The sequence below is a fragment of the Ursus arctos genome, unplaced genomic scaffold (genome assembly GCF_023065955.2).
Source record: "Ursus arctos isolate Adak ecotype North America unplaced genomic scaffold, UrsArc2.0 scaffold_36, whole genome shotgun sequence".
Taxonomy (NCBI): Eukaryota; Metazoa; Chordata; class Mammalia; order Carnivora; family Ursidae; genus Ursus; species Ursus arctos.
The window spans coordinates 6,282,079-6,307,612 of NW_026623050.1; the positions used below are offsets into that span (position 1 = coordinate 6,282,079).

The window sequence follows — 25,534 nt, forward strand, 5'->3', positions numbered from 1 at the left end:
GAACTGTTTTGCCGTCCTGGTTTTTCCAGCATCGACTGTTGGAGTGTCCGTTGGGGTAGCCTCTCTTCGTGTTGGGTCCCCCTTCTTGTCCTGTCGCCTTACTGCCATGTAACTAGATTTCCCTGTTGCTACTCAAGGAACAGATTAAGGAACCTCCGTGGAGCTGGGGATGGGTCAGGAGACCCAGGTTTGGGGTCTGGCTCCATGGCGTAGTGGTTCCCTTACTGGGGGGTCTGACTTAGCCCCGCCCATAACCCGGGCTGATACATAGTCTAGCTCCTTGAAGGAGAACCAGGCGAAGAAGTGTCGAAGGGTCCGTGCGAGGAAAGAGGTCCTCGGTCACACTACAGGTTGGGTCCTCTTCCAGCCCTGGCTTTGTTGTTGGGTTTTGCGTCCCTTGCTCTTTCTCTGATGCCTTGTTTGCTTCTCTCATTTTGTTTTCATCTCAGATTCTGGAGGACAAGACTATGTGGAGACTGTTATTCCGAGTAAGCAGCTGCCCAGTGCAGCATTCTTCAGCGAGACGCAGAGACAGTTTTCCCGGTATTTCATCGAGTTTGAAGAATTACAGCTTCTCGGGAAAGGAGCCTTTGGAGCTGTCATCAAGGTGTGGTACGGAGTTGTGCCCAGGCCCTTCAGAGCTCCTTCTCTGTTCCCTTTCCGCAGACTTAATGGAGTTCTTTTTTGAGAGTGGGGAGAGAAGTAAATACGACCATTTGAAACTATGATCCTCATCACCTTTGGAGAGTTAAAGGCTTTACTTTCAGAGTCCCAGCGGACACACTAAGAGCGCGGCATTTCCTCCTCCTCGCGTGATGCGGTGCATTAACGTGAAAAGCACATGATTGTACCGGGGCTTCAAGTGGAGCCAAGCCCCTCCGTGAAGACCATTTTTCTGTGCTTTGGTTCAGAAAGAAAATTGTCCTTTTTGTCCCATTTGCTTTCAGAGGTGCTGTAGATAAAAGGGCTGCGAGGTTAGAGCTGAGGTGGGATTCACCGGGAAATGGCCCCAGAAGGTCTCAGTGGCTTTTATTTCCCATCTGTTACTGAGAAAGAAAATCAGTGGTGCGTTACGAAGGCGTGCTGTTGTTAGGTCTTCCCTTCTGCTCTCTGGTCTCTTTGGGTGACTTATGATTACCTGCCCCCCTTGAGAGAGAGATTTCAGCTGTTCTTGTGTAATTTAAGTATTTTGACTTCAGGAGACCCAGGCTAATATTGTATTATTAAATCCATATAAGAGATCTTACCTTTCACAGGATAAAATGGCCCCCCCTCAGGAGGGCATATGCCTGTTTAGGACTCAGAGAGTGTTATTAGGAAGGGTTACTGGTGTTACTGTGGGAGGCCTTTTACAACAACCCCCAAAATAAAAAGGTTTTCTGTGGTAGTCAGGGACAGAAAGACAATCTTAAGTTTTCCAAAAGCAAGTTAGAAGATCATGGAAAATTTTCAGCTTTCTTCATGATGGTGTAGACATTATCGCTAGGTGGTTCAATAGACCTACTGTGGGCAGATATCCTGTTTGGGTGATCTCAGTGCTCTTCAGGGGAGTGGGTCATGGATGTATATATTATTCCTTTGACTCACACTGTAATTTTAATCAAGTCTTTTCACTGGTTTGTATTTTTTTTTTTTAAAGATTTTATTTATTTATTCGACAGATACAGACACAGCCAGTGAGAGAGGGAACACAGCAGGGGGAGTGGGAGAGGAAGAAGCAGGCTCCTAACGGAGGAGCCTGATGTGGGGCTCGATCCCAGAACGCCGGGATCACGCCCTGAGCCGAAGGCAGACGCTTAACCGCTGTGCCACCCAGGCGCCCCTTAACTTGTTCGTATTTTTGATTCTTCAACATGAGACATTATCAAGCTCCATTTCCTTACAAGTACTTAACAAATGATGAGTAGGCTTATACAATAAAAACATCTAGTAATTTAAGCCCCTAAGTTCTTCTGTGGTTTTTCCCTCTGAGAGGCCACAGCCCTCACACTCCATCTCTCTTTTCTGGGTTAGGGTAGGGCATTCTGTTCAGTGATCTGGCATTTCATGAGCAGTTGGCCCCATTATGGTTTAGACACCTTTCCACTGTAATAAGTGAACCCCTGGGAGTTTGCAGTGTGGTGAGCTCCACACCCCAGTCAGTGACTCCAGGCATTCATGATGTATTCTGAGACTCAAGGTCAAAGACGATGCCAAGACTTTCCACTGTTCTCTACTGTGTTAATGATGTAGCAGTGAAAGAACACAGGGCCGTAGCTTTTGGGAGCACATTCCATATTTCAGGTTCTGTGCCAGGTGGCTCACAAACCCTGTCTTCCAGTTTTATGACATTGTTACGAAATAAGTATCATCCCCATATTTCAGATGAGGGAACTGACCTTCAGAGAAGTTACATAATTTGTATGAGGTTGCGTACATGCAGTAAGGGGTGAAACCAGGGCGCCTGGGTGGCTGAGCCGGTGGCTCAGCCCAGGGTCCTGGGATCAAGCCCCACATCAGGCTCCTTGCTCAGCTGGGAGCCTGCTTCTCCCTCTGCCTGCCACTCCTGCTTGTGCTCTCTCTCTCTGTCAAATATTAAATAAAATCTTAAAAAAAAGGGGGGGGGGATGAAACCAGCATTCAGACCTATATCTGTTCTACTCAAAAGCATGTTTTTTTTGGCCATTGTTTCCACACAAAGGTAATCTGATACTAAATTTTATAGTACTCCCTTCTCATTCTAATTGAAACCTATGAGAATGATGCTTTATTTTGTATTTTGTAATCAGCTAGTTCCTCCCTGTGCCCATGGCCAAGTCATTGCTTTTCATCACCTCAGCTGACCTGCACATTGGGTCCGGAATGTTCTGGTGAACAAAGTTTTGTAAAAGTTAATTGCGTCAACCTGGTGGCATCCTGTGACTGCCCGAGAGAAGGTGCCTCTAGGCAGGATGTGGAGACTTTGAAACTTTCACTTGTATTTTTCTTGTCTTTATTGTGTTCTTAATCGCATTGTTCTAGTCTTGAAACGTAATATCAGTCATAAATCTTAGTAGCAGTCTTAGTATAAACAAAATCAGTTGGCAGTAATTATGTTGATACCAGTCTTGTTTTCCTAGCGCCTTGCTCAGTGAGGCCTTGGTCATAAGTGCTTCGTTCACCTAACTCTTTTCATCCTTAGAGTCAGTCACTTCTGTGGTGAGGGGAGTGGCATACCTGCCACTGTATGATGAGAAAATGGAGTATCAGGGAAATTAAGTCATTTGCGCAGGTTTACACTGCTAGGTAAGTCCAGAATTAGAATTTGTATTCAGATTAACATTTTTGGAGTTTAATTTGTATTTAATGATTTGAAGTGTTAAAAAAAAAATTGGAGAGAAACTAAAATTCTGAAACCTCATACTGACTGTAGAAAGTAGTATTTTTTTAAAGATTTTTTTTTTAAGATTTTATTTATTTATGTGACAGCCAGCGAGAGAGAGAGAGAGAGAGAGAGAGAGAACACAGCAGGGGAGTGGGAGGGAAAGAAGCAGGCTCCCAGTGGAGGAGCCGGATGTGGGACTCGATTCTCGAAGGCCAGGATCACGCCCTGAGCCGAAGGCAGACGCTTAACGACTGCGCTACCCAGGCACCCAAGATTTATTTATTTGATAACAGAGGGAGAGGCAGCACGAGCAGGAGGGGCAGGAGGAGAGGGAGAGAGACTCTCGGGCAGACTCCCTGCTGAGCAGGGAGCAGGCACAGGGCTGGTCTCACAACCCTGAGATCATGACCTGAGCTGAAACCAAGAGTCCTCACTTAAGGAACTGTACCACCCAGGTGCTCCAAAAATAATTAGTATTTTTTAAACAGGGTTAAAATAATTTCTCAGAATTGAGATAGCAGATACGATAATGGAAAAGCAGGAATGTAGTTGTCAGTAAAATAAATGATTAAAATGGAGGTCATGTTTTCTCCAGGTCTCTTATTAAGCTAAATGTACATGTCATTTGAGGTGAGATGTTTTCTATGCATTTTGACAGTCAAGACTGTGTTCAGCTTAAGAGGTTGAAATATGTGGCTCTCGACTGTAGCTGTTGCTTCTCACTGAGAACTCTGGGCTCCCCTTGGGAGGGCATGGGGACGGGCTACAAATGCCAGCCTGCGAGGCTCCCAGCGGCTGACGGGCACCGGGCTCCTTCCCCTCCCTCTCCCCACGGCAGGTGCAGAACAAGCTGGACGGCTGCTGCTACGCGGTGAAGCGCATCCCCATCAACCCAGCCAGCAGGCATTTCCGCAGGATCAAGGGCGAGGTGACGCTGCTGTCGCGCCTGCACCACGAGAACATCGTACGCTACTACAACGCCTGGATCGAGAGATACGAGCGGCCGGTGGGCTCGGGGACGCTGCCCCTGGACTCGGACTCGGACTCACGGCCCCAGGCACGCGACGGGCGAGCTTCGTCCCAGCCGCCCGCGCACAACAGCGGCCCCGACGGCCCGGGCAGCGTGGAGGCCGCCGCGCCCCCGCCCATCCTCAGCTCCGTGGAGTGGAGCACGTCGGGCGAGCGCTCGGCCAGCGCCCGCTTCCCCGCCGCCAGCCCGGGCTCCAGCAGCGACGAGGACGTCGACGATGATGACGACGAGGACGAGGACGGGGGCGTCTTCCGGCAACCCTTCCTGTAAGAGCATCGGCGGGGGCGCCAGGCCCATGCCCCGGGAGAGGGGATTCAGTTAGAAACCCAGGCTGTCACCGTGTTGCCCTAGAGAATGGTGTCTGTAGAGAGGAACCAGATTCAACCCAAGGGTATTTATTCCCTCTCGTCTTCAAAAGATCTCCAAAATCCAAGCCCTGCAGAAAGGAAAAAGAGAAATTCCTTTCAATACCTCATCTTAGTACCATTGATAGAAAGTTTTTTCGAAAGAGCATTATTTTGGATAAGGGCTTCCGACTCTGGGCCATTTAAAAACTAACTTAGAATCTTGACGTAGGGCCAACTGCAGTTCCAAAAGTCAAGAATTACGATCCTAAAGGTTGTGCATCTCAGAAGCCACCCTGGTCGGTCTTGGCTTTCCTGGTTTGCTTTCATCCTGTCCAGTTGGGTACAGTTGATGTTAACACTTAGCTATGGAATTATAACAGGGAGTTTGATTTCTTTAGTATTCTCTGTTTCTCTCTTTAAGACCCGCTTCAGATTCTGACAGTGATATCATCTTTGAAGATGAGAACAGTAAGAGTCAGAATCAGGTAAATATATAAATAGAAATTACACCATTTTATCAGGGGTGGGCATGTAAAAAAAACCAGCATTCGATGTTATAAACCCCAGGTGGAACAGTAAAGCCTCACTCAGGCAGATATAGAAACTGTCAGTTTTGAATTTATTTAATGTATACGCTACATCTGTGTTTTTATGGACCTTCATTTGTGTAAATTGACATGCTGGTTTTTGTTTTGTTTCTTTAAATGAAAACCATTTCCTAGTTTTGGGGAAGCTTAATGCGGTTGGGGATAGGGATCGATTTGAGTAATTAAACAGCCTAATTGTTGAGTTATGTTGGTCTCTGTGACCAGTTAATACGGATTACTTATTCTCATAAACCATCATCTAGAACCGTGTTTTGACACTGAGTCATGGTCCTGTAATAGGCTATGGAATCAGTGTTCAGGCCCACAGCCAGCTTCATTTAATTTTTAGTGCTGTAGGGAAGAGTGGAGACCATGCGTCACACTAGGAAAGGTAACACGTTTGTACCATGCCTCACATGAGTATGTGAACTGGTGTGATAGACAATAATTTCTTCGTGTGAATCATGGCCTGAAAAGTTTGGAAAAACACTGTTCGAGGCCTTGGACCCCACTCAGCCCTGCATCTTCCTCTGCCCAGAGCGGCAGAGCCCCTGAATGCTGTTGCGTGGCAGTGACAACTAGGACTGGCCGTCGTTGGTGCAGAGGAAACTTCCATGAGAAGGGGTTGAGTGCCACGACTTCATTTCCAAGAATAAAAATAGAATTATAAGCAATTATAAAGGTGCATTCATAGTAGATAAAAGTCTACATGGAGACCCTGTTAGATAAGCAGTTAAATTGATTTGAAGGGGGTTTGAATGAATTCTCCAGCATTTTTAAGAAGGAATTCCCTTTTTTTTATTAAAAGTACCTTCAAGTCCTCTTGGTTTAAATTTATAAATTATAGGGACACCTGCTTGGCTTAGTCGGTTAAGTGACTTCCGCTCAGGTCATGATCCTGGAGTACCAGGATCGAGCCCCACATGGGGCTCCTTGCTCAGCGGGGAGCCTGCTTCTCTCCCTCTGCCCCTCACCCTGCTCATGCTCGCTCCCTCCTTCCCTCCCTCCCTCTCTCAAATAAATAAGATCTTAAAAAAACATAAATTATAACCTGCTGCTTTGATTTTAGCGTTAGTTATGCATTTAATTATTATGGGAGCACCAAATTTATAATCCTGGCTTTGCTCAATTAAGGACAACATCCCCCGGGCATTCTAATTGATGGGTAGAAGCCTCCAAGAGATTAACAGTCTTCTACAGATAATCCCCAGGGTATGTAAATGATTCAAGAGTAGAACTTGATTGTTTGCAGAACAGAGGTGCTTTTTTTTTTCTTTGCTAAAGGAAAAATGTTGAAAAATTCTTTCACAAACTGTAAATCAGAAACCGTCAGATGGTACCTAATTCTTTTTCCTCAGCCAGTCCTTCTTCCCCAGGTGGTGTTGAGGGGAAATACTTAAATACGTTTATGAGAAGAACCAAAGAACTTTATTATTATTTTTTAGTTCTTATTTATTTATTTATTTGTCAGATGAGCAGGGGGGAGTGGCAGGCAGAGAGAGAAGCAGACTCCCCGCTGAGCTAGGACACCCCCACCCCTGCCGCCCCGTGCGGGACTCGATCCCAGGACCCTGGGATCCTGACCTGAGCCCAAGGCAGACGCTCAACCAACTGAGCCACCCAGGTGTCCCTAAAAGAACTTAAAAAAAAAAGGGGGGGGGGACAAGAGTTAGAAAATGACCTGTAGGGGAAGAATAGACTCACCCTGTGGAAGAGAATTCTGGAGGGTCAGTCACGGTAAGCGGCAGCCCGGTGCTTCTCCCTGAGTGGCGCGGCCCGAGGGGGGTGTGCCTTTCGCTAGTATCATCACATTTAGGTTGATTTAGCTAAAGATGGATCTCTTCTCTTCTGTTTCCAAAGGAAGCCTGCCATCAAAGAAAGGCATTCCATGAAGTCTGAAACCTTAAAATACTAGCCTGTACACAGTTTTCCTTTCTTACCCGTAGAAAGATACCCGTGGTAAGGAAGAATTGACTTGACTTGGAATCTTTCTGTGGATCGCACAACTGTAGTACCTATTTCCCCCATCACTGTTCTATATAGTGACATACCTGTAAACCACGCAGTAGATTCTGGTAATAGCACAATTGCCTTTTCAATGCTGGAAGCCTCCCCCTTGAGGCGGCAGGCTGTCCGTGGGTGTGTTGGGGGCGGGCACAAAGGACTGGAGCAAGGTGATGGTCGTGTTCCATTTCCTCTCGCATTGCTGAGTTCTCCTGTGTCCCCCTTGGGTTAGGATGAAGACTGCAATGGGAAGAGCAGTTGCCATGAAAGCGAGCCATCGGCCACCGTGGAAGCTGTGCACTACCTGTACATCCAGGTGAGGCCCGGGCGTGGCCGCGCCTCGGTGACACAGCACCTCCCGGTGGTCGCTGTGGGGATGTTGCAGGAGGCTAGAGCAAGACGATGGGCAGAGGAGGGCTCCCCGGCACTGCCGCAGATGACTTGACCCAAGCCGATCGCGGCATGGAGGCCCTGTCCCCGAGCCTTGAACTCGTGTTTCTGTACCGTAGCAGGAGACGGCGTAGGGCGGTGGTTATGGGCTCTGGACTCAGGCTGTGTAAGGTCTCATCCTGGATCCCCCAGTCACAGCCTGTGAGCTCCGACAAGTTTCTTCCGCATTCTGCACGCATCTAGCTATCTCAATGACTGGTGAAGAACAAGAGAAATAACGTCTTTAAGGTCATTAGAACCATACCCCAGTTCTGTAAACGCTAGACTTGCACGTACAGAAGTTCCACTCTGTCTAACAAGTTGAATCTGGACAAGTAAGGTGTGATGCGGACACATCTTGCACATGCAGAAGAAACACCAGCATGGCTTCAGGCCAAGTGCCTAAAGTCCTGGAACCTCTGGGTGACAGGAGCCCTGGGCAAACCACTTCCAATGGGGCTTTAGTAAAAGGAAGCCTGCCCCTATGCCTGAGGGCCAGAGTCCCGGACCACGGGTAGCTCTGCCCGCAGAGGGACGATCGCAGACCTGCGAGGAACAACCTGCCTCTCCCCCAAGTGAATAGGACCATGGGGCATTATTAGGATTTGCAGCCCTGTCTGTAAGTAGGCGGATCTTTAAGTGTGGGATGCAGTACCGTGTGCCAGAAACGAAGCCTCAGACAAGTACAGTGTTTGAAAAGAGACTAATTAGGTGGCTGCTTTTAATTATTCCCTAATACAAACATCTCTGAGGTACCACTCCCAGATAAAGGATTTGTCCTCTAAACCACTAACTGTTAGGTCTGCGCTCCGTGCCTTCAGTCTCCAGACAGTTATGAGTCAGAAGTGCGTAGGGAGGTGTGTCTGGAGGTGTGGCCGGATCACAGTCTGGGAGTCACAGGCCCTGGGAGGGCTCGAGGATGAGTCAGAATCTGGAGGTGGTTAGAGCATGAGGGGATGTTCCTCTCTTTAAAAACAGCAAAATCCTTCTTCATGAGAAATCTCAACTCTGGCACTGGTTTGAAACCGAGAGGCTGGTTTTCTAAATCAAAGGCTACGTGGTGATTGAAGATTTCAATGATACCGCATTGTTTTCTGATACATTAATATTTAAGAAGGGGTGAGAAAGAGCCTTGTCGTGGATGTTTGGATATTCATAATGTTTTGCTCTAGACTTGAAGGTCACTGTTGTTAATTCAAAGTACAGATGAGAAAGACTCATGACATCATTAGATTTTTAATTAGCCTTTTTGGAAATTTGGATTCGGAAACAATTGTGTAGAACAAATAAAATTTTACTTAATTCTCAGTTTTTTCATTATACGAAAATGAAATTATGAGAAAGATTTTAAACAAGTCTTATTTTTTAATGAACAATAAAAATTAAAATGGTTATGTTGGGGTGTTGTGATAATGCCTCTTCCCCCCAGTTTTTTAAATACTGTTCGTTTCTTTTCTCAAAAAAACAGTTAAGCCTTGCCTTTAACTACTTAAAATCCACAGCACATGTTTAAAATGGAGGATTACATTAATTGCCATTGTCCACCTTAATTGAAACCCTGTATAATCAGGTGCTGCCTGGTTTGTTCTTGTCCCCAGATGGAGTACTGTGAGAAGAGCACTTTGCGTGACACCATTGACCAGGGGCTGTATCAGGACACCGTCAGACTCTGGAGGCTTTTTCGAGAGATTCTGGATGGATTGGCATATATCCATGAGAAAGTAAACTTTGTAACATTTCATGCCTGAAAACTTACATTTATATAAAACTTACAACAAAAAAATATCTGAGATTGGAGAAAAACAGAAACAGGGGGAAAATTATGGGTATATTGAAATTTATTTTTATAGGTCAGACATGTCAAAAGATAAAATAGCATAAGATATCAAAGTTCAAAGAAATGATTGAAGGTTAGGACAGGGGTCAGCAAACTGTGGCCATGGGGTCAAATCTAGCCTCTACCTGCTTTTATATGACCTGTGAGCTAAGAGTAGCTTTTACATTTTTTTAAAAAGATTTTATTTATTTATTTGACACTGCACAAGCAGGGGGAGGGGCAGAGGGAGAGGGAGAAGCAGGCTCCCCACTGAGCAGGGATCCCAACGTAGGGCTCGATCCCAGAACTCTGGGATCATGACCTGAGCCGAAGGCAGATGCTTAACGAACTGAGCCACCCAGGAGCCCCTACATTTTTTTTTTTTTTTAAAGTAGGTTCTGCACCCAGCTTGGAGTCCAGTGCAGGGCTTGAACTCACAATCCTGAGAGACTCCAATACTTAACTAATTGAGCCAACAAGGTGCCCAGCTTTTGCATTTTTAAAGGATTGTTAAAAAGAAAAAAATCAATAAGAATATTTCATGACACATGAAAATTCTGTGAAATTCAAATTTTAGTGTCCACGATAAAGTTTTAGGGACACAGCCATGCTGGTTTGTTTACATATGGCCTATGGCTGTGCTTGTGTTACAGCTGTGGGTTTGAATGGTTATGGCAGAGACTGCGGGCCCATAACGTGTAAAATATTTATCTGGCCCTTCAGAAGAAGAGTTCTCCAACCTCTGGGTTAAGCAGAGATGTTTCAACACACACAAAATGCAAGAGTGATTCCTTCAGTTGCTTAGAGTAAAGTGGGTGTGATTAATAAGGCCCAGTTATTTGATTCTAACTGGCTTAGTGCTGTCCTTCCCAGGATGATGGCGAACTCAAAATGTCATCTAGCAGGGGTGGAGATGAGACTGAGAAACACAGCTCACCACATAGTATAAAATGTCATTTTATAAAGCCAGAAATTGTCATGACAACGTAAATGCTAATGGACCTAGCTTCAGGGTGAAACTGCTTACATCTTAAAAATGGGATTATCTGATGCATTGGGCAGCGTCCCTATGTTTTTTTTCCTTTGCATAATTTTCTTTAACCTTAAAATGTTTATACACTCCTATGTTTATACTGAAAAACCAGGCCTGTAATTTACACGTGTCTAGTTTATAAATGATTTGGTGGTATGATGTTTGCAAGGTCGGAAGTAAAAATGAATTCTCATGACGGCCATTAGAACTCTGTTACGGTGATATCGCCCAGGGTCCTGGAACTGCGCCCCGCGCGCTCTTCCCCTGCATCTCCTTTGCTCAGCATCTGCTAACCATCTGCTGGGTGTCTAATGCTGTGCCCCACCTAGAAATGCAGTCAGGCACAAGGGTATAGAAACCCCATACTTGAGAGGGACTTGTTCTCTTTTGAAGGAGCCAAAATTTACCTTCACGTAACAGTAAAGAGATCATATAATAAGGTGTTATAATTGTTTCCTATATTATAGTACCTGAAACAGTAGCATGATGAAGGTGCCAGTAGGAAGGGGCGAAAGCCAAGTTCACGCAACGGTTAATCATTGAGCACTACGTGTGCGCTGGGGATGCAGTTGAATTAGAATCACTGTGGAAGGCTTTGTAGGGGAGTTGGCATTTGGAACTGTTGGCACAATTCAAATGAGCGGAGGAAACAAGAATTTTCGAGGCAGGGGAAATAGTAGGAAGAGAAGAATAGGAGAAGGAGTGAACATGGTGTATATCTCCCCAACCAGAGATGCTGCAGGGTCCGTGATGCCACAGAGAGAGAGATTGGGAACCCAGTGGAGGGGGCCCTTGGATGCCCCCAGGGAACCACTTGGATTTGACCTCCTCCAGGACTGCCAGCAGGTAGACTGGGAGGTGGTGGCAAGGTCATTGGCAGGACAGTCATTGGAAGACAGTGGAGAGGCCAGACAGCCTGGACCAGTCGGAGGGAGAAGACCTCATCTGCATCTCATCATTAGGTTGGCCTTTGAAATTAGGAAACAGGTGAACTATAAACTGTGTTGGGAAACAGTTATGTTTTCTCTTCCATCAGGGAATGATTCACCGGGATTTGAAGCCTGTCAACATTTTTTTGGATTCCGATGACCATGTGAAAATAGGTGATTTTGGTTTAGCGACAGACCATCTAGCCTTCACTGTGAGTATTTTTCAGATTAGACTGTGCCTAAAAAATGGACGCAGGTGCCTTGATAACCTGTCTTGCAGCACGTTCATGGTTATGAGTTGATTGAACGCTGCTCTGTAATCCTCAGGAAATTCCGCAGGTCTGAAGGGCTGAGCTACAATGATCCTTCAGGCTTTGAAAGGATGAGTACATTGTAGTGCGGCTGTTGCACTTGAGACATAAAATTATTAGTTTGTGGATGATATTTAGGTCAAAGGCATATCATACTTTAGGAAATAATTTGGCCGTTCAGTCTACCATGCCAGGCACTGGGCTAGATGCTTTACCCTTGAGGGGCTTTTTGTTCATTTAAGGAAATAGAGCTCAAAAAACCATGGAACCCCAGAAGAATCAGTCCTAGACATCATTATAGAACAGTGGTTTAACATGCAAAACTAAAAGAATCTGAAGTGAGAGAAATAGTGATAAAAGAACAAAAGGCAGGAGAAAACTGACATATGGTTATGAGGACCCAGAAAGGCCATATAAAGAAACGAGCATTTCGGATGGGCCTTAAAGGATGGGTGGAAGTCCAGCAGGGTGAGATTGAAGGCAGACCAGGGCAAGAGATCTGAGAGAGACAGCATAAGCAAAGGCCCTGGGGTGAACAGACATGACTGTCGGGAGGTCAGCATGGTGTCTGGTTGGTTAAAACTGTGAAGCGTCAGGGGAGCGGTGAGGATGCTGGACAGTTGGGGAGTCTCGTAGGAGGCAGGCCTTAAGTGCCAGAGGAAGAGTCTTCCCGTAAGCCAGAGTTGCTAGGCACGATCTCTAGTACATGCGTGCAATTCTAAGGGTGGTCAGAGATTTAGGTCAGTGGTGAGAACAACCATAGGGACAGAACTAGAAGGTGAGGTCAGGAACGGAGAGGGAGGAAATGGAAGGGGGACAGTGAGGGTGTGGTCCTGAGCAGAATAGCGGGACAAGTGCTAAGACCAAGGAAGGGCCTCACCATGGGGATCCCGATCCCCAAACCGAAGAATGTAACTTAGTATCTGGAGGCTGTAGTACAGTGAGCAGGTGAGAGCACAGGCTGCAGAGGCCCCCGACCAGGGCTAGAATCCGATGTTCCCCTGCCACTTCCTTGTGGCGTGACCTCGGGCAGCTTAGTTGACCCCTCGGTACCTCACCTATGCGACGTGCCTAATGCTAGAAGCTACTTCTGAGAGTTGTCGACAGGATAAAAGGAGAGTACAGGAGAAGCCCCCGGAGCAGGGCCCGCCGTGGGGAATGTGAGAGATGCCCTTAAGGACGGTGGTGCGTGTGAGAGGAGCCCGTGCAGGGGTGAGTGAGGCAGTGTGTGAGATGGTGCTGTCCCGGATGCAGCTGAGAACGGCGGGCCTGCCTGCGAGGGGGTGCTGGCAGGGACAGGGGAGCGGATGGGGCGACCAGCCGCTAGGGAAGAGGAGTAAGCACGGACCCTCTTAGGTAGCAGCGGGAAAGTCCGAAAGTGAGTTTGTGGTGGTGGGTCGGACGCTCTTAATCTTCTGGTAGACGGCTTCTGCTTTGGCGTTTGCAAATGTGAAAATAAATTGGTTTCTCTTTCGGGGCTTTCTGCCTTGAAGGAGGAGTGCCTCACTGACGGGCTCTTGTCCTCCTTGATCTCATGGGGGTTTCCAGGAGTCCCGCATAGCAGGCCAACCCAACCAAAACTATGTGGAGCACAGAAAGGGCATTACTGTGGTTAGTCTGTTTTGTGTGTGTGACTTTTCAGTCAGTCTTCATTTAGACGTGGAGAGGCCATTGCTGTGGAATAACAACACCGTAATAACCATCTTTGGCCGGCCTGTGTTTTTAGGCTGACGGCAAGCAAGAAGATTCGGCAGATCACTTGACTAAATCAGACCCTTCAGGTAAATACAGGAGACTGCATATTCAGTGAGCGAATTAAAACCACAAGGGTTTTCTTCCCTTATTCTCTCTCTCTCTCTCTTTTCTTTTTTTTAAACATACAAAAATCTGGGCAAATATCATGTATACCACCTGAGAAGGTTGGAGATACATGTATACCCATGAAACCGTCCACCTCAACCTATGTTATAAACATAGCCATCACCTCCAAGTTTCCTCCTGCCCTCTTAATTATTATTATTATTACTTAATTTTGTGGTAAGAACACTCAACATAAGATTTCGTCTCAGGAAAAATTCAAGTATGCCATACAGTACAAAATTTCTTAATCTGAAACCTGTTTTTCATCTGTCAAGATTTTATTGTAAAGCAAATTACCATTACTCATTAAATTAACAGAATCATGAAAATGCTTTAATTTTTTCCCCCTTTTCATTATATTAACTGTTCCTCGAAACTTCAGGAAACCAGAGCTTCAGTTAGAATAATTGACTCTCATGGATAGACAGTTACACTTCGACCCCACATGGTAGTGTGAGGTTACCTCATGACCTGGGACATCTGGGGTCTTCTGTCTGCACTGGCCCCTCTGCAACAGCCAAGACCTCCTGTGTGGAGCAGAGTCTGTGGCCATACGTGACTTCGGGGTAATCCCTCGGGGAAGTGCATGCTGCTGCTTCCTCTGCAGCCCGTGAACAACTAACAGATCATGCCTCACTCCTGAGAAACCCTCCCCCCCCTTTTTAATGAAAATTCGCCTTACCTCTTAAGTCCTGTTATTAGAAAGGTTTCCCTTTGTCTTCTTCCACGCAGGTCATTTGACTGGCATGGTTGGTACTGCTTTATACGTAAGCCCAGAGGTCCAAGGAAGCAGTAGACCCACGTACAACCAGGTAAAGGGGAAGCTTTCTGGGGAGAAGGGGAGGTCTCAAGAGTGAGATTGTAGTGAGAACATGAAGATCACAGCGTTTGGTGTTAATTAGCAGCGGAAACAGGAACATTGATCCCCTTGATAAATGTCCACATGTATGTTGAGTTGACAACTCCGCCGAGGCTGCTGCTGTTGCTGTGAAGGACGTTACTTACAGTCTGTCCATCCAGAGAGGATTTGTGCTAACGCTTCCTAAGCCAGGCCCCAGAAATACAGAGAACAGGACAGTTGACTGATAAGGTGGGTGTCTTACTCCAGCCCTTGGGGAGTTTAGCCTTTGGTGGATGAAACAGACAATAAACAAGTGAAAAAATAAAATAATCACAAATTGTTAAGAAAAGAAATGGACTCCAGTGACTAGAGAACAATAGGGGGCATCATCTCCAGATAAACTGACCAGAGAAGGCTTCCTCCAGAGGATGGCTTTAAGGATAAAGCAGGGACAAGCCACATGAAGTTGGGAGCTGAGAGGAAAAAGGGGTAAGCAGAAGAAAGAGCATGCATAAGGAGAGAGCTCTGAGTGAGCGCTCGCTTGGCACATGGGAGACGATGAAAAAGAATGTGCAAGCAGCTACAGCGTGGTGAGCGATGCGGGGGAGAGGCATGACATGAAGCTGGAAAGGAAGACCGGGGTCAGATGAGGCTGGAGGCTTTGCCGAAGTCAGGTGGGGTGGCTGCTAGCTGGAACCAGAATCGCAGCAGTGTAAGTGTGCTGAGTAAGACACGTTGCGGAGGGGAGTTCCCAGGCATTCCCGATGGAGCGGACGTTGGGTGGGGAGAAAGAAGGTGATAGGGCAGTGCTCACGCTTCTGCTGGAGCAGCTGGGAGCAGGCTGGTTGACCAAGATGGGGAGAGACAGGAGGAGACAGCAGGAAAATTCCATTTCCCGGGGCGGGGGGCATGTTAATTTGGAAATGCCTGATGAGAGATCCAGTTAGAGATGTCCAGTAGGTTATTAAAGACTCAGGACTTGAGTCTAGAAGAAAGGTCAGAATCAGAGGTATAAATTTGAGAGTCATCGGCACACAGATGGGATTTAAAGCCATGAGACTGGATGGGATCCCTTAGGGTGAGAGTGTAGAGCTGAATTTCAAAAATACATTAGGCAGGCAGTTCACCTCAGAGCATATTTTCAGGCTCACAGTGAACCCCAAGCCTGGGTTTTGGTTCTGACAAGGAGCGCTGGGCAGTGACTAGAATTAAACGCACTGGACTGCCAAATACCCAGCCGTGGCGCGGTGGGCGTGGCGCGGGGGGGGGCGTGGCGCGGGGGGGCGTGGCGCGGGGGGGGCGTGGCGCGGGGGGCGTGGCGCGGGCGCCTTTAGTTCAGTTTGCAGATTGTAATGAAATGCTTAGAGGCTCTTTCGACCCTCTGGCTCAGCACTTCTCCCTTTTGGAATTTACCCAGAGGAAACAACATCCAAAAAGATGGGTATAAAAGGGGTTCGTCACTATTTAGAACAGTGAGAAATACTGGTGTTAAGAAACGAATGGTTAAATAAATTATGGGACTTCCATGTAATTGAATACAATATGTTATTAAAATCATGTTTTAGAAACCTGTTTTAGAAAAGTGATACAGTAGTTGAAAAATATTCGCGCTATCGTAGGGGAATAAAAGTTACAAAACGTATGGTTCTAGTTTTACAATGTGTGTGCCTGTGTGCATGGGTGCGTGCATGTAAAAACCCGCAGGGGTGGGCAACTATCTCAGACATCAGTAGTAAGTATCCTTGAGCAGCGGGGTGATGAGTGCTGTTTTTCTTGGTGCTTCTCTGGATGTTCCACATTTTCTACAGCCAGTGTGTCGGAAATACCACAGCAAATGTTTGTTTTTAGGACTTGGGGAGGTCACTGGTGATAATTAGAGTCTCTCCTACTAATCCTTGAGTTCAAATTCATGCCAGAGTTGCCCTTGAATGTGGCTTGTGTGCCTGTGAGTAGTTTGCCGTGGACAGTCTCCTGTCAGCAGGACTGTGTCGGCTGCCTCAGGCCCGCTGCCCTCTGCACATCATTCCTCCCCTCGGCAGCTCCCTCCCTGACACTGCACTGACTCGTCCCTTTTCTTTTTTAGTTGCATTTCCCTGTTCTGTTAGGATTAGTCACATGATCTTTCTGTCTTCATTGGTTTGGCTTTGCAATCACTAGTTGACCTCCTGTCAACTGCAGATTTTGGTCTGCGTTCCACTTTCGAGATGATTTGTAAAGGTGCAAAGCAGATTCCTTTGACAGATCTCAGTTGTCCTTGCTGTTTAGTGATTACTCTCAGTGTTTGGCCAGTGGTTTTCTACGTCTGTGTATATAGCTAAACCAGTGACAATGAATTTTCAAGGAAAGTGTTGAGATGTCGTACCAGGTATTTTATCTGTACTTTATAACTATGATTTTTTAGAATAAATCAAGTTTTTTTCTAGTGTGGCTTGTTTTCCCATTATGCAAACTTCTTTTTTTGCAGCTAACAGTGTTCATACTCTAATTCCCTGGTAAATGACACATTCGTGTCAAGGCTGTCTAAATACAGTTCCTTTTACTCCCTAGAAAGTGGATCTCTTCAGCCTGGGAATTATCTTCTTTGAGATGTCCTATCACCCCATGGTCACAGCCTCAGAAAGAATCTTTGTTCTCAACCAACTCAGAGATGTACGTATCACATTGTTTAATGGCTCAGTTTCCAGCAACCCAAATCTTAGCATGGATGTCAGAATTTAATGCAGGGTATTTTTCTGGTATTTATAATATGAAAGAGGCAGTCTTACTGTTACCTTCTTTCTTTCTTTCTTTTTTTTTTTTTTAAGATTTTGTGTATTCATTTTAGAGAGAGTGTCTGCCAGTGCAAGCAGGGGGAGGGGCAAAGGGAAAGAGAGGGAGAGAGAATTTCCATGACATGGGCCTTGATCTCATGACCCTGAGATCATGACCTGGGCCAAAATCAAGAGTTGGATGCATAACTAACTGTGCCACCCCGGTGTCCCGCCCGGTGGTTTTAAAGCAAAGAAGGGATCCAGAAATTTTGCAGATACCAATAAAGTTGCAGCAGTGGGAATAGGTTATAAGGAAAATAGATATTTAGTTCTAGAAATTAAAGGTTCCCACTGAATGGACGTGGTGGTAATGCCTAAACAGTACCCCCATGGCCAGAAGTTAAAAAGGGTCTGAAGATGATAATCAGCCTCTTGACTTTTTTTAATGAGGAAAATCTCCCTCTGCGTACTTGGGATTAATCCCTGCCTCAGTTGTTGCCCAGACTAAAAGGGACTAACGTTAACAGTGCGTGAGGCCAAGGATGGCCGCTGCAAACAGCACTAGGCTGAAAGTGGAGAGGAGGGTTCGGGCGAGGGTGATGGAGATTTGCGGTTCACGAGCAAGAGATGCAGCGAGCCTTCTTTTCTCGTGAGCCACAGTCTTCTAGATATTTTTGAAAACTGTTAAACTGTTTTATTTGCCGTGTGGCATGGACCGTGGTGTTCACAAAGTATGGAGATAAATGATTACCCTGTCCTTGCCTTGACTTGGAATGTTCTTACAGGATTATGTCCTGGATGAAGTGCCTTTCTTAGTCTAAAAGTCATGTTTGCTCCCTCATTTCAAGAATATCTAAACTGTAAAAAAGAAAAAAAACAAAAAACCAAACTGGCAAGTTAATGTTATGACTGAGCTCTTACTTACCAGAAAGGTGAGAGGTTTTCAGCAGGGAGAGGTTTCAGTACTAATGGTTTTCTTTGGCTCTTTGTGGGGGCTTTGGTGTTTTTTGCCTCTTTGCATCTGTGTGTTTACTAAAGCTATTTTGTCTTCCTCTGAAACCATTCGATTTTAAAATACTTTGCCCTCAGCTGAGGTGCAATCACCGACGCTGTCATTTGGGTCAAGTTTGTATTAAAACAACATGTATGTACTTGGCACAATGGGCATCGGGTTTCAAGAAAGTATTACTTTGAGTCTTACCTTGTCTTCATTCCTGTCCTTGATTTTCTTACCTCTGGGGAATAAATGCATTCACTGTGGCAGTTTGCCAAGCACTTGCTGATTTGAATATTATATTCTTTTAGCCCACTTCGCCTAAGTTTCCAGAAGATTTCGATGACGGAGAGCATACAAAGCAGGTAATTTTCTGATGCTTTCATTACGGTGTCTTCACTCCTGGATTTTAATTACTGTTTTTCTTCTTTTCCAATTAGTCATCTTCTGCCACTCATTCTCTTGTGCCCTGGGAACAGTGTGGGAAAAAATATCAAAAGGTGAAGTGCTTAAAATGTTATTAGACTTGAAACACACCAAAAAAATGCCAAGGACTGGCACAGAAAATGAGAAAACTCCAGGGTTCTCTTGTGTGGTTTATTGTGCTTTTGAAGTGCTATTTGGAACCTTGGCTTGGCTGTTGGAAAAAAAGAGAATGCTTTTAGATTTCATTATTTTAGAGAAAGTTTGGAACTTTTTGAGAAAAGAAAAATACAATTTAAAACTATAATTTTGTTCCATTTTGTAGTTAAAGTAGCTCAGATTGTAAAGGGGAAGACTAGACAGTCTTATGTTAACAGTATTTTTTTTTTAAGATTTTATTTATTTATTCGACAGAGATAGAGACAGCCAGCGAGAGAGGGAACACAAGCAGGGGGAGTGGGAGAGGAAGAAGCAGGCTCATAGCGGAGGAGCCTGATGCGGGGCTCGATCCCATAACGCCGGGATCACGCCCCGAGCCGAAGGCAAACGCTTAACCGCTGTGCCACCCAGGCGCCCCAACAGTATTTTAAAGTAAAATACTTTCTCCTCCATACTAGAAATATCTGGGTAGGCGTGTATGTAACTCATGTCCTGGGGTCTTTGGCACCCAGCTGATTGAATGAATAATGATTCATGAATTTGTGTCTTGTGCCTCTGGTGTGCGTTGCTTCCTCGTGCTTGGCGGTTTGTTGGGGTGAAGCCTTCTGTGGTTGATACTCCTGGCATATGGAAGTTTATTCCTGAAACTGACTTTTTTTTTTTTCCTTAAGATTTTATTTATTTATTTGAGAGAGAGTGAGCAAGAGAGAGAACACCAGCAGGGGGAGCGGCAGAGGGAGAGGGAGAGGGAGAAGCAGACTCCCCGCTGAGCAGGGAGCCTGACGCGGGGCTGGATCCCAGGACCCTGTGATCGTGACCTGAGCTGAAGGCAGATGCCCAACCGACTGAGCCACCCAGGCACCCCCTGAAACTGGCTTTCCTTAAGTATAATCAAGGCAAACTCCCTTATTTAAATCACTAATGTTGAGGGCAGAAAGCTAGCTAGAGCATGGCATTAGTTTGCAATTTCTTGTTTATTGGTGATGTATCTGGTTGGACGAGTCACTTAAATTATTGAGACTAATTTTCCTCACCTGTCGAATAAAAGGATTAAGTATGCTTTATTTCCATCAGCGCTGCCATCCTGTAATTTGACATTTATTTATGGCGAGAGGGACCCGGTCTGCCTCGCCTGTTCCGTTAGTGAAGGACCACTGGACAATACACTAGGTTACATTTCTTCGTCTTTAGTTAGCTCCTGTCATTGATTTGAACGGAGCCATTTCCTGTGTTTCCGGATGTCATAATAAATTTTGCTTTCATAGCCTCTCCCTGTAACAAGGTCAGACTTATTCAGTATTCCCACATGTTGGCAGCTGTGAGGTCTGTTTTATTAAACTATAGACACGAGGGCAACTGTATAAACCATTTCTGTCGGTGATGATTGCTCGCCTCTCACAGGTACGCACTCGGTGTGTTTGGGTTGGAACAACTTGGTCCCCAGACCGCAACCCCTACTACCCCCCACATCACAGTCGTTGCTTTTTATCTGAAAGGAGGCAGCCTAGACAGTGCTTCTATACTGAATATTGGACAACTGTTGCCCCACAACAGAAATGGAGCAGTGTAACAGGGTCTGTATTGCTGAATAGAGTGTTATTTTTACCAATTTAATATAACTTTTCATTAAAGTTGTATCCTGTCAGTTCCTTTCTTTACGTGTACATTTATTTCAGCCTAAGACAGGCATTGGGGGGAGGGGGCTGCTGGGAGAGAGTATATTGAAAATATGTAATTAGAAAGTACTTAATAAGATTCATCTAAAAATTGAAATGTTTCTGATCCCAGGTATTCCTCTCTTTCTAAGTCCTTACTGTAAATGAGAGAATTAAGGATACGTGAGGAAACCTTTCAAGGTTTGGGTTGTTTTCAAATAGTTCCCTCCTTAATGAGGTGGTGACTGTGAAGGCACGGTGAATGCGTAACATAAATCAAGAGAATTCCAGGGAGCGGTATTAATACAGGTAGCATAAATGGAGACGAGAAAAACAAGATGTGAGGATGCCAGCAGCTACTACGCATGATAATTTCTACTAAAATTAGACATCTAGAGACAATTGTTTACGTCCCTGCACTTTTTTTGAGACAGTATTTTGTGTGTGTGTAAGGCAAAAGTTCTGCTTCTATGTAGTTACTGAGTTGAGGATTTTTTTGTTTATAATAAATATAAAAAGGGCCCCTGTCATATATTTATTTATTTATTTGAGAGAGAGCATGTGCACGAGGTGAGGAGGAGGAACAAAGTGAGAGAGACAGACAGACTCTCCGCTGAGCATGGAGCCTAACGCGGGGCTCGATCCCACAACCCCGAGATCATGACGTGAGCGGAAATCAAGAGTCACACTCAGTTGACTGAGCCACCCAGGCGCCCCAGGGTCTCTGCCCTTTCAGAAACACTCCTGTTACACTGTTGCACAACTCTGTCTCCCTAATGAAGTGTGGGGAGGGAAATGACAGATGCAGAGATTTCAGAAATACCAGTTAAAAGGCACCAACTGCGGGCAAGAAGTGTGATGTCTTTTCTTTGACCTGAACCAACCACCTGCTTGCCAGAATTCTGGAGCAGCATCTGTTGCGTCGGGTCACCCACGCCTGGCTTTCGTTACAGAAATCCGTCATCTCCTGGCTGTTGAACCACGATCCCGCCAAGCGGCCCACAGCCACTGAACTGCTCAAGAGCGAGCTGCTGCCCCCACCCCAGATGGAGGAGTCCGAGCTGCACGGAGTTCTGCACCACACCCTGGCCAACGTGGACGGGAAGGCCTACCGCACCATGATGGCCCAGATCTTCTCCCAGCGCATCTCCCCAGCCATCGACTACACCTACGACAGCAACATGCCGAAGGTGGGCTTCAGTTGTCCTTCCGAAAGAGAGCTCAGCTCGGTTCACACAGACGGTGTGAACTAAGGAACTAAGTCAGTTCCTTAGTTTTCGTGGACTCCTTTAATACCTCCAGCATAGGTTCTCATCTGGGGTCCGTATGTGCAGAATGTGTGCATATGCATTATTCTGGGAAGAGCCATGATTTTATTTTTATTTTTAAATTTTTCTTAAAAGATTTTATTTCTTTGAGAGAGAATGAGTGGTGGGGAAGTGCAGAGGGAGAGGGAGAAGCAGGCTCCCCACTGAGCAGGGAGCCCCACGCGGGGCTTGATCCTAGGCCCCAGGGATCACGACCTAAGCCAAAGGCAGACCCTTAACCAGCTGAGCCACCCAGGCACCCCCAGGGCCATGTTGTTAATCCTGTATGTCTAAGGAGTTCCCGAGCCACCCCCCTCTCCATCTGGCCAAGAGTTTAAGCAGCAGTGCTTTCGGAGACGGAGCCCTGGCCCAGCTGCCCACAGCTGAAAGCATCTAACCAGCCGAGATCCAGACCATCTGGTCAGTCGCTCCCAACGCTGGCCGCCCCTGGAGGTGCACCTGGGAGGCCCCTGGACCATCCCGACACTCAGGCCCTCCATCCAATCTAGCGACCTGGAATCTCCAGGTGTGAGGCACCCCGAGAGTCTCTGTTTGAAAGCTCCCAGGTGGTTTCTGAGGCACAGACAGGTTTAGCAGCCTCCAGCTTTGTCTTTGCTTCCTTTTTTTCTTTTTCCTCCCCCTCCTCCCTTCTTTCTTTTCCTTTTCAAACAAAAACAGTCTGAAACAGTATAGCAAAATGTTAAAATTAGAAAAAGTTTGTTGGGTGAACAACGGATATTTGTTACACTCTTTGTATGTTTCTGAATGCTTAAAGTAATGATGTAATTTTAAAAGAGTAGTAGAGAAAGTAGTGGTAAGATTTGCGGAAGATCAGTAGAGTTCTCGAGGGCCACGCCAGTTTTTGCTGGCTGGCAATAGTCGAAAGAGACTTACAGGATTACAGGTGACTTTTTTATTTTTGTCTTCTTGCTTGTCTGTTGTTTCTAAATTTTCTCAAGTGTAATGGTATGACTTGTATAATAAGAAACAAATGGAAAGGAAAGCTCTTTACAAAATATACAAATGTCATGTAACGTAGAAGGGGCCCACCATGGATCTCCGTAGTATGTGGACCTCCACCTGATGCCGTTAGATGTTTGATGCTCTGAGGTGTCCCGGAGAATCCTCGGGGAGCACGTGTGCACTTGACCAGCTCTCTCTGAAAGGCATGTATAGACATGGCGAAGACTTTGGACTTGGAGCTTTAGGGGGCCGTCCTCCAGCGGGGCGTCCTGCAGGAGGTGCCCTTTTCTTCCCTCCCTGGAGTGTTCAAGAGCGAACTCACTTGCTGACATCTCTTCTGTGGTCTTGGGCATAAGTAATGTGATGCTTACTGCAAGCTACAGAGGAATATTTTAGGGGACCCCTTTGAGTTGGTTTGATGACATGTTAATTGGTCCTATTTTAGGGTTTCTCGATCCGTACGTCCAAGATACAGCAACACGTGTGTGACACCATCGTCCGCATTTTTAAAAGACACGGTATGTCCTTTTTTAAAAAAAATCACAAGTCTTCTCAAAAACTGTTTTGTTTCATCAGTAGAAAGTACTGTTACTAGATTTGGCTGCAACCATATTTTACCCTTATTTACTTAAAAAGATTTTATTTATTTGTCAGGGAGGGAGAGACAGAGCGGGAGTTTTGGCAAAGGGGGAGGGAGAAGCAGGCTCTCCGCTGAGCAGGGAGCCCGAAGCGAGGCTTGATCCCAGCACCTTGGGATCATGACCTGAGCCGAAGGCAGACGCTTAACCGACTGAGCCACCCAGGCGTCCCCATATTTTACCTTTAAATTCAGTAACAGGCACTTGACTTCATGTGAAATTTAAGCTTATTTTTAACACTCAGCTTGTTGAGGAGAACGTTTGAATATTAGAGCCTTGCTACTAACATACAGTTGGGTTGTAGAGTCAGAAATAAGACTGGTTAACAGACTTGACCTCAGACGAGCTGTCCGTTCATGGAGTCGCCTGAAAACTGCTAGCTGGCGATTTCAGCGGCCAGCAGCAGATGACTTCACCGTCAGGTCCATGTTCATTTTCATTTGCCTCCAGGGAGGAATGAGAACTTGTTGATGAGTTATTTTTTCTGACTTGGTGTAGGAGCTGTCCAGTTGTGTACCCCACTACTGCTTCCCCAAAATAGGCAAATATACGAGCACAATGAAGCCGCCTTATTCATGGACCACAGCGGGATGCTGGTGATGCTTCCTTTCGACCTGCGGGTGAGGCTGGGAACGCCCTGGGGCAGGCCAGACACCATGTCTGGCCACGGGCGGGTTACCCTTAGCCACCACTTTTCCTCCTCGGCTCACATTCTAAATACCACCTCTAGGAAACACATTGTTGAGGGAGTTATCGGGGTGAGAGCATCACTGGAATTACCGAACGTCTGACCTTGTGTTCGTCCAGCTTGCTCGTGGCACAGGTGCTTACGATCCTAGAAACGGGCTCCCTGCATTGCCAGTGCCACGTCTGCACCTCACTGCTGAGCTCTGCCGAGTGACCGCTGCGGCTTGACCTGGCCAACTCAGACAAACAAATAGTTATTTTCTTTACCTCCTGGCTAGATTTTCGCTAGCTTCCTAACGTGTTAATGCGGAGAACAATTAAATTCTTCTAACAGCCAGCGCCTCTGCTAATGAGGTGTGCTGAATTCTGCTCGTGCTTGCTTGCTTCTGATCCCCAGGGCTCCCTTTGACGGCAGCGCTCTGACGGGTTATCCACTCGCATAGTGTTGGCTGCTAACCAGCCCATCAGCAGCCCCGCACCTGCATGAGACAGACGAGAGTTTCATTCCCCTCGTGTACAGAAAGCACTGACAAGTGGAGAGATGAGCAAAGGATATAACCAGGCAGTTCTCCGAGAGAGAATGCACGGGGCTGATAAACTTCTGAAATGATGTTCAGCCTCGTGCATAATAAGGGAATGTAAAGAAAAGGATCTCAACTTCACCCGTTGGACTGATGAAAATATTTAAATTGCTTTACTTAAAACTGGCTGTTTATTCTGTAGACATCAGGGGACTGAAGTGCACATTTTTTTCTTAAGATTTATTTATTTGAGAGAGCACGAATTGAGGGGATAGAGCAGAGGGAGAGGAGAGAGAATCTCAAGCAGACTGCCTGCTGAGCATGGAGTGGGGGGCGGGGCTCGATTTCATGACCCCAAGATCATGAGCTGAAATCAAGAGTTGGACGCTCAACCGACTGAGCCACCCAGGCGCCCCTAAAGTGCAGACTTTTAAACATCAGCTCGCTTTCTGTGAGCTAATAGTCATTCCCCCCAAATAAAAGGTGAGTACCCTTTAAGAATTTGATCCAGAGTTAATGGTACGATGTTAGATCTCTTAGGACAGTCTGACAATAATTTCATAAGCTGTAGTTATTATTAGTGGGTGGGTAAGACCAGGGAAAACCAGGGAATTCACCATGAGAGAAGACCCATTTTGATTGCATTATTATAAATGACACTTTAAAAAACATTTCAGTTATTTACGTAATTCACATTATTTACAGTAGCCAAGCTGTGGAAACAGCCCAAGTGTCCTTTGATAGATGGATGAATGGGTAAAGACGAGGTGGTATATACATACGATGGAATATTACTCAGCCATAAAAAGAATGAAGTCTTGCCACTTGCAGGACCATGGATGGAACTAGAGGGTATTATGCTAAGTAAAATAAGTTGGAGAAAGACAAATACTGTATGATTTCACTT

The 25,534-nt window shown here is 46.0% G+C and overlaps 1 protein-coding gene across 5 annotated transcripts in view; it reads left to right on the forward strand.

The window, feature by feature from the left end:
* Nucleotides 1–25,534, forward strand: part of EIF2AK4 (eukaryotic translation initiation factor 2 alpha kinase 4) — a 101,187-nt gene that overhangs the window by 47,127 nt on the left and 28,526 nt on the right. For all 5 annotated transcript variants that reach the window (XR_007189938.2, XM_026480040.4, XM_044377513.3 and 2 more), the window contains 13 exons: nt 450–607; nt 4,182–4,639; nt 5,142–5,205; nt 7,544–7,627; nt 9,339–9,461; nt 11,626–11,730; nt 13,556–13,610; nt 14,422–14,501; nt 17,078–17,179; nt 18,586–18,639; nt 21,465–21,701; nt 23,227–23,299; nt 23,918–24,039. Coding sequence is in view for 4 of the 5 variants with exons in the window: in XM_026480040.4 (XP_026335825.2) it covers nt 450–607; nt 4,182–4,639; nt 5,142–5,205; nt 7,544–7,627; nt 9,339–9,461; nt 11,626–11,730; nt 13,556–13,610; nt 14,422–14,501; nt 17,078–17,179; nt 18,586–18,639; nt 21,465–21,701; nt 23,227–23,299; nt 23,918–24,039 (1,715 nt within the window). In the remaining variant the exon portion in view is untranslated. The remainder of the gene's footprint in view (nt 1–449; nt 608–4,181; nt 4,640–5,141; nt 5,206–7,543; nt 7,628–9,338; nt 9,462–11,625; nt 11,731–13,555; nt 13,611–14,421; nt 14,502–17,077; nt 17,180–18,585; nt 18,640–21,464; nt 21,702–23,226; nt 23,300–23,917; nt 24,040–25,534) is intronic.